The 11,307-nt window shown below is 48.5% G+C and overlaps 1 protein-coding gene across 1 annotated transcript in view; it reads right to left on the bottom strand.

The window, feature by feature from the left end:
- Positions 1-11,307, bottom strand: part of LOC109867867 (inactive phospholipase C-like protein 1) — a 129,664-nt gene that overhangs the window by 27,377 nt on the left and 90,980 nt on the right. The window contains exons 2-3 of the mRNA XM_031796552.1: positions 594-668; positions 118-405 (exon numbers count right to left, since the gene is read on the bottom strand). Coding sequence (XP_031652412.1) covers positions 118-405; positions 594-668 — 363 coding nt within the window. The remainder of the gene's footprint in view (positions 1-117; positions 406-593; positions 669-11,307) is intronic.

Below are 11,307 nucleotides of genomic sequence, written 5' to 3' on the forward strand. Positions count from 1 at the left end.
TGACTGCCAGTTTGTTTCTGCTCTCTTGCCAACTACTTGGCACCACAATTCCCAAAGGAGATGTCAAGGCAGCACAAACTAATCTGGGACCAGGTTAGTGTCTGCCCCTCTTCCTACCTGGTATTCATCCCCGTGGATGATAGAGAAGGCTGCCTCCTCAGCCAGGTGTTCTGCAGCAGGTCCGTTATGCAGGAAGGTCTCAGTGCTCTTCCCTGTCCTAACCTCCCTGATAGTGGCCATGTCCAGGCGGGCGCGCTCCCCATCCTTCTTAGAGGGCTCCCAGCGCAGGCAGCTGAGGTCCTGGTCCAGGGTGTAGAAACGACTGTAGATCCGGGAGTTGGGACGCACCTTCTTCAGCTCACAGCCCCCTTGCATGAAGGCCAGGCAGTCGGCCGCGCTGCTCACCTGGAGGAGGAGGAAGGAGAATACATTTCAATTGAATCCTTATCCTCCTTATGAGTCGGTCATGTATGACTTATGAATGCGTTTTGAAATCCATCTGTCGGTCAAATAAAGTGTTTCTCATTTCAATTTCATTTACAGACTAAAATTCTAAATCCAGGTAGTTTTTTTTGGAGAAACTAAAAACGAACCTTCTTCTCTGAGGGTATGCTACTGAAGGACACTGTCTTCTTGCGCCCGCCGGCCAACTTGTGCATTGAAGGATCCTGGGTAAAACACAGAGAAGAGCAGAGAGTGAGACAGGCAGACAAGTCTACTTATCCTACAGGCTATGTTTAGAAGTGTCAAGACAAGACATTACAGGCATATCCCATCAACGGACATAATTACAATAGGAGTAGAGACGTATGTGGACATGGGGCCCAACAGAGAAGAATGTAGAATGTTAATAAGTAATAATGAGGTAGCTATGAAAGCCATCAGTAATATCCCCGTGAATGATTATGTTTTTGGAACCCCGGCTGCACTGTCTGTCTCTCCTAAAGCCAGACACCTGAAATAAAAGGTCTGCTAATCTGAACTCATCTTCACAGGCTTGGAAGGCTGGAAATCAATTGTGCCATTTCATTTCCTGTTTGGTAATGTGGCACTGATTCACACAGTGTACAGAGTCTGGTCTTAGGGCTGACGGGGCCCACAAAAATAGATCTTCTGTGTTCACACTCACACATCTGTTCTCGCTGCTTCCTGCGTCTTTCAGTCTCCAGGGGACAGCTGATTGATTGACAGGTGGGAAGAAGACAGCTCTATTGTCACTGGGTGCTGAAATGTCAGGGCTGGTGCCAATGCAACAGGTCTCTGTCTCTCTCTTTGTCTCTCTCTCTCTGTCCCTCCTGCTGTCCCCCTCTCTCTCTCTCTCTCTCTGTCTCTCTCTCTCTGTCCCTCTCTCTGTCCCTCCTGCTGTCCCTCTCTCTCTCTCTCTCTCTCTCTCTCTCTTTCTCTCTGTCCCTCTTTCTGTCCCTCTCCCTGTCCCTCTCCCTGTCCCTCCTGCTGTCCCTCTCGCTGTCCCTCTCCCTGTCCCTCCTGCTGTCCCTCTCTCTCTCTCTCTTTCTCTCTGTCCCTCTCCCTGTCCCTCCTGCTGTCCCTCTCTCTTTCTCTCTGTCCCTCTCTCTGTCCCTCCTGCTGTCCCTCCCTGCTGTCCCTCCTGCTGTCCCTCTCTCTCTCTCTCTTTCCCTCTCGCTGTCCCTCCTGCTGTCCCTCTCTCTCTCTCTGTCTCTCTGTCCCTCCTGCTGTCCCTCTCGCTGTCCCTCCTGCTGTCCCTCCTGCTGTCCCTCCTGCTGTCCCTCTCGCTGTCCCTCCTGCTGTCCCTCCTGCTGTCCCTCTCTCTCTCTCTCTTTCTCTCTGTCCCTCTCGCTGTCCCTCCTGCTGTCCCTCTCTCTGTCCCTCCTGCTGTCCCTCCTGCTGTCCCTCCTGCTGTCCCTCTCTCTCTCTCTCTCTCTCTCTCTTTCTCTCTGTCCCTCTCGCTGTCCCTCCTGCTGTCCCTCCTGCTGTCCCTCTCTTTCTCTCTGTCCCTCTCGCTGTCCCTCCTGCTGTCCCTCCTGCTGTCCCTCTCGCTGTCCCTCTCCCTGTCCCTCCTGCTGTCCCTCCTGCTGTCCCTCTCTCTCTCTCTCTCTTTCTCTCTGTCCCTCTCGCTGTCCCTCCTTCTGTCCCTCCTGCTGTCCCCCTCTCTCTCTCTTTCTCTCTGTCCCTCTCGCTGTCCCTCCTGCTGTCCCTCCTGCTGTCCCTCTCTCTCTCTCTCTGTCCCTCTGTCCTCCTGCTGTCCCTCTCTCTCTCTCTTTCTCTCTGTCCCTCTCTCTGTCCCTCCTGCTGTCCCTCCTGCTATCCCTCTCGCTGTCCCTCTCCCTGTCCCTCCTGCTGCCCCTCCTGCTGTCCCTCTCTCTCTCTCTCTTTCTCTCTGTCCCTCTCGCTGTCCCTCCTGCTGTCCCTCCTGCTGTCCCTCTCTCTCTCTCTCTTTCTCTCTGCCCCTCTCGCTGTCCCTCCTGCTGTCCCTCCTGCTGTCCCTCTCTCTCTCTCTCTCTCTCTCTTTCTCTCTGTCCCTCTCGCTGTCCCTCCTGCTGTCCCTCTCTTTCTCGCTGTCCCTCCTGCTGTCCCTCCTGCTGTCCCTCCTGCTGTCCCTCCTGCTGTCCCTCTCCCTGTCCCTCCTGCTGTCCCTCCTGCTGGTCCCTCTCTCCTTCCTCCTACTCTCCTCTCTCTCTCTCTCTCTTCGATCTGTCCCTCTCGCTGTCCCCTCCTGCTGTCCCTCTCTCTCTCTCTCTCTCTCTCTCTCTTTCTCTCTGTCCCTCCTGCGTGTCCCTCCTGCTGTCCTCTCTCTCTCTCTCCTTTCCTCTCGTCCCTCTCCGCTGTCCTCCTGCTGGTCCCTCTCTCTCTCTCTCTCTCTTTCTCTCTGTCCCTCCTGCTGTCCCTCCTGCATGGTCCCTCTCTCCTCTCGCTTTCTCTCATGCCCCTCTCCGCTGTCCCTCCTGCTGGTCCCTCCTGCTGTCCCTCTCTCTCTCTCTTCTCTCTGTCCCTCCTGTAGTCCCCTCCTGCTGTCCTCTCTCTATCTCTCTTCCTCTCTGTTCCTCTGTCCTCTGCTGTCCCTCCTGCGGTGTCCCTCTCTCTCTCTCTCTTTCTCTCTGTCCCTCCTGCTGTCCCTCCTGCTGTCCCTCTCCTCTCCTCTCTCTCTCTCTGTCTCCTGCTGTCCCTCCTGCTGTCCCTCTCTCTCTCTCTCTCTTCCCTCTCTCTCCTGCTGTCCCTCTGCTGTCCTCTCTCTCTCTCCTCTCTGTCCCTCCCCTCCTGCTGTCCCTCTCTCTCTCTTTCTCTTTCTCTCTGTCCCTCTCGCTGTCCCTCCTGCTGTCCCTCTCTCTCTCTCTTTCTCTCTGTCCCTCTCGCTGTCCCTCCTGCTGTCCCTCCTGCTGTCCCTCTCGCTGTCCCTCTCCCTGTCCCTCCTGCTGTCCCTCCTGCTGTCCCTCTCTCTCTCTCTTTCTCTCTGTCCCTCCTGCTGTCCCTCCTGCTGTCCCTCTCTCTCTCTCTTTCTCTCTGTCCCTCTCTGCTGTCCCTCCTGCTGTCCCTCTTTCTCTCTCTCTTTCTCTCTGTTCCTCCTGCTGTCCCTCCTGCTGTCCCTCTCTCTCTCTCTCTTTGTCCCTCTTGCTGTCCCTCCTGCTGTCCCTCTCTTTCTCTCTCTTTCTCTCTGTCCCTCCTGCTGTCCCTCTCTCTCTCTCTCTTTCTCTCTCTGTCCCTCTCGCTGTCCCTCTCGCTGTCCCTCTCGCTGTCCCTCTTGCTGTCCCTCTCTCTCTCAGCTGGCCATTATAACACAATATGCTCTTCAAGGGTTTTGAAAACCACATAGGTATAATAAGACCTATATACGTTCTATATAATATACGTTCTATTCTTTCAAATCCACATCTCAGTTTAAAAGCAGTAGCTTTTTCTCCGTGGTCAAAAAGGGGGTGAGGTAAAACATATGACATTACTACCAGGAAGACTTCCCACACAGGTTAATACAAATCCAGTTTTCACAATAACAAGTGTGCACAGGCAGTGGCTTGTAAATGAAGACCATGTGTAAACGTGACAATGTGTTTCGATATGAATTCCAGCCTTTGTGCAATATTACTGATGATAAGGAATTCAAACCAGAAAAAAATGTGTGTGGTACCGGCACCATCAGAGCCAGACAGAGCACTTTCATCCTGCTGTCATGTAATTATGGGGTTGTACAGACAGCACTGACTGACAGACTCTAAGTGCAGCCTTTTGTTACTGTAATGACATTTCCACCATTGATTCAAAGCTTGTGACCAGGGCTGCACTATACTGTAGCATCCAGCCAGGTTGTAACAGAGTTGCAGCCCTGGGTTCAAATACTATTTAAAATATTTTCAATATTTTCCAGACAGGCAGGTTTGCCAGACTGGTGGGTTTTTAACTCTTGCAACTATTCAATTGGCTCCAAGCCTGAAAAAAATATACATAAAAAATAGGATTTGAACCCAGATTGTAGGAGTGTTACCATCTGACGTAAAAAAAAGGCTTGGCTTTAGCTAAATCACCTGATCCTGGTTTACTATTTGGGAGGGGGAGCCTTCAGCCTATTTCTGTCCTAATACCTCAAACCCATAGCAACACATCCTGGCTGTCCTACTACTAGCCTAGATATTACATCCTGGCTGTCCTACTACTAGCCTAGATATTACATCCTGGCTGTCCTACTACTAGCCTAGCACATCACCATCAGATATTACATCCTGGCTGTCCTACTACTAGCCTAGATATTACATCCTGGCTGTCCTACTACTAGCCTAGCACATCACCATCAGATATTACATCCTGGCTGTCCTACTACTAGCCTAGATATTACATCCTGTCTGTCCTACTACTAGCCTAGCACATCACCATCAGATATTACATCCTGGCTGTCCTACTACTAGCCTAGATATTACATCCTGGCTGTCCTACTACTAGCCTAGCACATCACCATCAGATATTACATCCTGGCTGTCCTACTACTAGCCTAGCACATCACTATCAGATATTACATACTGGCTGTCCTACTACTAGCCTAGCACATCACCATCAGATATTACATCCTGGCTGTCCTAATACTAGCCTAGCACATCACTATCGGATATTACATACTGGCTGTCCTACTACTAGCCTAGCACATCACCATCAGATATTACATCCTGGCTGTCCTAATACTAGCCTAGCACATCATTATCAGATATTACATCCTGGCTGTCCTAATACTTGCCTAGCACATCACTATCAGATATTACATACTGGCTGTCCTACTACTAGCCTAGCACATCACCATCAGATATTACATCCTGGCTGTCCTACTACTAGCCTAGCACATCACTATCAGATATTACATACTGGCTGTCCTACTACTAGCCTAGATATTACATCCTGGCTGTCCTACCACTAGCCTAGCACATCACCATCAGATATTACATCCTGGCTGTCCTAATACTAGCCTAGCACATCACTATCAGATATTACATACTGGCTGTCCTACTACTAGCCTAGATATTACATACTGGCTGTCCTACTACTAGCCTAGCACATCACCATCAGATATTACATCCTGGCTGTCCTAATACTAGCCTAGCACATCACTATCAGATATTACATACTGGCTGTCCTACTACTAGCCTAGATATTACATCCTGGCTGTCCTACTACTAGCCTAGATATTACATCCTGGCTGTCCTACTACTAGCCTAGATATTACATACTGGCTGTCCTACTACTAGCCTAGATATTACATCCTGGCTGTCCTACTACTAGCCTAGATATTACATCCTGTCTGTCCTACTACTAGCCTAGCACATCACCATCAGATATTACATCCTGGCTGTCCTAATACTAGCCTAGCACATCACTATCAGATATTACATACTGGCTGTCCTACTACTAGCCTAGCACATCACCATCAGATATTACATCCTGGCTGTCCTAATACTAGCCTAGCACATCACTATCAGATATTACATACTGGCTGTCCTACTACTAGCCTAGATATTACATCCTGGCTGTCCTACTACTAGCCTAGATATTACATCCTGGCTGTCCTACTACTAGCCTAGATATTACATACTGGCTGTCCTACTACTAGCCTAGATATTACATACTGGCTGTCCTACTACTAGCCTAGATATTACATCCTGGCTGTCCTACTACTAGCCTAGATATTACATCCTGTCTGTCCTACTACTAGCCTAGCACATCACCATCAGATATTACATCCTGGCTGTCCTACTACTAGCCTAGCACATCACTATCAGATATTACATCCTGGCTGTCCTACTACTAGCCTAGATATTACATCCTGGCTGTCCTAATACTAGCCTAGCACATCACCATCAGATATTACATCCTGGCTGTCCTACTACTAGCCTAGCACATCACTATCAGATATTACATCCTGTCTGTCCTACTACTAGCCTAGCACATCACTATCAGATATTACATCCTGGCTGTCCTAATACTAGCCTAGCACATCATCATCATGATGGAAGGGATTTGTCTACTTTAGAGATGGAAGGGATTTGGAAATGGGAGTGTTTCCCACTACCTCTTGGGATGCAGTTGGACTCAAGAGTACAACTTGACTACCCACACACACTAAACCACACAGAGCAGTGTGTGTGAGTGTGTACGTGTGTGTATGTGTGTGTATGTGTGCGTGTGAGTGTGTATGTGTGAGCGAATGATTAAATATAGAGCTGGGGTAACTTTACATCCTGATCAATAATACACAGTAGAGCAACCTGACTTCCAGATCCTTCCTCTGCTAGCAGAGAGACCTACTGTAGCCCCTCCCCTGACAGAAAGGCAGCGACAGGGCTAGGTGGTAGCCCCTCCCCTGACAGACAGGCAGCGATAGGGCTAGGTGGTAGCTCCTCCCCTGACAGACAGGCAGCGACAGGGCTAGGTGGTAGCTCCTCCCCTGACAGACAGGCAGCGACAGGGCTAGGTGGTAGCTCCTCCCCTGACAGACAGGCAGCGACAGGGCTAGGTGGTAGCTCCTCCCCCGACAGACAGGCAGCGATAGGGCTAGGTGGTAGCTCCTCCCCTGACAGACAGGCAGCGATAGGGCTAGGTGGTAGCTCCTCCCCTGACAGACAGGCAGCGATAGGGCTAGGTGGTAGCTCCAACCTGGACAGAAACCTCTGGACCATCAGTCAGGCTCCCACATCAACTATTCTCTCACCACCCATCTGACCTGACTGTGAGCCCTAGCTCCTAGTTTTTATCCTGGAGAAGAGACATTTTGATCTAGTTGTTTCCAATTCAGTTAGACAAAATTGTTGTTTAAGATGGAGGCTTGGACAATGTGTGGACAGACACAGGCTTAGTATGATCCAGGTCAGCAGGGATTTAGGTGGACAGGGCAGGGCAGAGCGGGGGGGGGGGGGGTTGTCAGACTGTCCAGGTCTCATCGATAATGAGAGCGATGGGCCTTGAATCATGGTATGTGGAATTTGTTCCCCTACAGGGCATGGGAAGACAGGTCGACCCTCCCGTCCAGCGCTTTCATTGTGACACATGATGTCCTCCAGGAAACCATGACAACATTATTAATGCACTGCAGTTTGGCCTAACATGACATCTATCAGTTCGTTTTAATCCCCCCATCCCTAAGCTCTCTCTCTCTCTCTCTGTTTTGTTTTAGATCTTTTTTGTATTTTCTTTATTCTCTCCTATTTTCTCTACATTATTGACTTTCTGCCAGAATGAAGCTAGGCACCGATGGAAAGATGGTGGGAACATAATAGGAAAGAATATATAGTGGGAATAGAGAAGAAAAGAAAGAGCGGGACAAAAAGAGAAAGGGGGGAAACCAGGGCAAGATAGAGGACAAGAGAGGATGAAATGATCGTCGTAGGTGGGAGAAGGTGAGGACCAAGGTGAAGCGTGGTACGTGTTCATAATATTCTAATAGAACACTGAAAAATACAAGAACCAACAACGTGAACGAACGAAACAGAAACAGTTCTGTCTGGCACAGATACGAAACAGAAAACAACTACCCACAACTCAAGGGCGAAACCAGGCTGCCTAAGTATGGTTCTCAATCAGAGACAACGATTGACAGCTGCCTCTGATTGGGAACCATACCAGGCCAAACACATAGAAATACAAACATAGAACAAAACATAGAATACCCACCCACATCACACCCTGACCAAACTAAAAATAGAAACATACAAAGCAATCTATGGTCAGGGCGTGACAGAGGAGAGCATTGGAAATAAGGAGGAAGTGGAAGAAAGCGAGGGATATAGGTGTAAAAGTAGGACCGAGTGGATTCTAGGAAAGGATATGAGAGAGAGCAGAGGTGAGGAAAATTACTTTTGAGAGAGGGAGTGTAAGAAATTGAATGAGAGGAGCGAGGGGGAACGAGTGAGTGAGATGAAAGAGAGAGTAGGGGACAGGATAGAGAGAGGAGATGTGGGCATGAGACAATACTATATTGTGTTCAGTCATGCACAACAGAGAATACTCATCATCATCAGTCTCTTCATACAGCCCACCGGATCAGAGGTGTGACAAACACCTGGGAGGAATAGACACAGAGGAGGACAAGACCACACATGGCCAAGTGGCTCTAAATGTAGACATCTATGAGTGAGATGGAGAGAAAGACCAAGAGATGGAGAGAAAGACCAAGAGATGGAGAGAAAGACCAAGAGATGGAGAGAAAGACCAAGAGATGAAGAGAAAGACCAAGAGATGGAGAGAAAGACCAAGAGATGGAGAGAAAGACCAAGAGATTGAGAGAAAGACCAAGAGATGGAGAGAAAGACCAAGAGATGGAGAGAAATACAAAGAGATGGAGAGAAAGACCAAGAGATGAAGAGAAAGACCAAGAGATGGAGAGAAAGACCAAGAGATGGAGAGAAAGACCAAGAGATGAAGAGAAATACAAAGAGATGGAGAGAAAGTCCAAGAGATGAAGAGAAAGACCAAGAGATGAAGAGAAATACAAAGAGATGAAGAGAAATACCAAGAGATGGAGAGAAAGACCAAGAGATGGAGAGAAAGACCAAGAGATGGAGAGAAAGACCAAGAGATGGAGAGAAAGACCAAGAGATGGAGAGAAAGACCAAGAGATGAAGAGAAAGACCAAGAGATGGAGAGAAAGACCAAGAGATGGAGAGAAAGACCTTTGGATGAAGAGAAAGAAGAAAGGCAGAAGATTGAATTGATGAAAAAGAAGCACAGTAAAGAGGAACGCGGCAACAAAAGGGAGTTTGAAAGATGATGTTGAGAGAGTACATTTTAAGTTGGCCATCTGGTCTGAGCAAGTACACATAGACAGACTAGTAATGACACCATAAATACTCAGAATCAGAATGAAAATTAAGGATGACCTCTGAACCTTTTAAGGTTAGGTGACCTTGATGGTTTCAACATAACAGTAATGATGCAATGTCATGTCAACAGTAGACTGATAGTGTATAGATTACTAGTAAACTGTGATCAGCCTGAGGAGCTAAACGGACCATGTGTAGGAGTGTAAATATAGCACACACACACACACACACACACACACACACACACACACACACACACACACACACACACACACACACACACACACACACACACACACACACACACACACACACACACACACACACACACACACACACACACACACACACACACACACACACACACCACATACTAGCACCCTATACTCCCAGCCCACAACCAGATAGTGTGGCCTGGGAGTAGATAGTTTGTGCGTATGCATTGATATGTAGGCTACGTGTGCCGTTACATTCTCTCTCTGTGTCCTCTCCTTCTCTCTCTCTGTCCTCTCCATCTCTCTCTCTGTCCTCTCCTTCTCTCCCTCTGTCCTCTCCTTATCTCTCTCTGTCCTCTCCTTCTCTCTCTCTGTCCTCTCCTTCTCTCTCTCTTTCTCACCTTATCTCTCTCTGTCCTCTCCTTCTCTCTCTGTCCTCTCCTTCTCGCTCTCTGTCCTCTCCTTCTCTCTCTCTCTCTGTCCTCTCCTTCTCTCTCTCTTTCTCACCTTATCTCTCTGTCTTTGTCTCTCTCTCTCTCTCTCTCTCTCTCTCTCTCTAGGGTTAGCAGAATGCATTGTTTGGGTCTAGACTCCAGAGAGTAGTATAGCAGAAATGGCCTTAGACTGAGTGGAATATGATGCCTACGGGGCTGATCAGATCTGCTGTCAATGAGCGGATCTAGAAACAAACATAATGATGACGGTGAGTTAAGTACTGAGCAGAGAGTCAGCTATTATCGACATGATTCATCAGGACAGAACTTTTATACACAGAGAGAGAGAGAGAGATGGGGAGATGGTGAAGATAACCGGTAGCCTATAATGTCAACAACACCCAACAAGACTGAGAGTAGCAGTACACAAAGAGAGAGAGATAGACAGAGCGAGAGAGAGAGTGTGTGTAACTGTCATGTAGAGAGAGAGAGATAGACAGAGCGAGAGAGAGAGAGTGTGTAACTGTCATGTAGAGAGAGAGATAGACAGAGCGAGAGAGAGAGAGTGTGTAACTGTCATGTAGAGAGAGAGGGGAGATAGTCGTTGCCTGTTGACTCTTAAGAGAGAGGCAAATAGAGAGAGAAAGAGTGATATATATATATATATATATATTTTTTTTATCCGTTATTTTAATAGTTACAGGGGAGAGGAGGGGGATGAATGAGCCAATTGTAAACTGGGGATTATTAGGTGACCGTGATGGTTTGAGTGCCAGATTGGGAATTTAGCCAGGACACAGGGTTAACACCCCTACTCTTACGATAAGTGCCATGGGATCTTTAATGACCTCAGAGAGTCAGGACGCCCGTTTAACGTCCCATCCGGAAGACGGCACCCTACACAGGGCAGTGTCCCCAATCACTGCCCTGGGGAATTGGGATATTTATTTAGACCAGAGGAAAGAGTGCCTCCTACTGGCCCTCCAGAGAGAGTGCTACAGAGAGAGAGAGTGCTACAGTGAGAGTGAGACAGAGAGAGAGAGAGGGGGGGGGAGGGAGAGAGAGAGAGAGAGAGAGAGAGAGAGAGAGAGAGAGAGAGAGAGAGAGAGAGAGAGAGAGAGAAAGGGAGAGAACGGGAGAGAGAGAGAGAGTGAGTGCTACAGAGAGAGAGAGAGACAGTGCTACAGAGAGAGAGACAGAGAGAGAGAGAGAGAAAGAGAGAGAGAGAGAGAGAGAGAGAGAGAGAGAGAGAGAGAGAGAGAGAGGAGAGAGAGAGAGAGAGGAGAAAGGGAGAGAGAGTGCTACAGAGAGAGAGACAGTGCTACAGAGAGAGAGACAGAAAGAGAGAGAGAGAGATAGAGAAATACAGTGCTACAGAGATAGAGAGAAAGG

This window comes from Oncorhynchus kisutch, linkage group LG2, assembly GCF_002021735.2.
Source record: "Oncorhynchus kisutch isolate 150728-3 linkage group LG2, Okis_V2, whole genome shotgun sequence".
Lineage (NCBI taxonomy): Eukaryota > Metazoa > Chordata > Actinopteri > Salmoniformes > Salmonidae > Oncorhynchus > Oncorhynchus kisutch.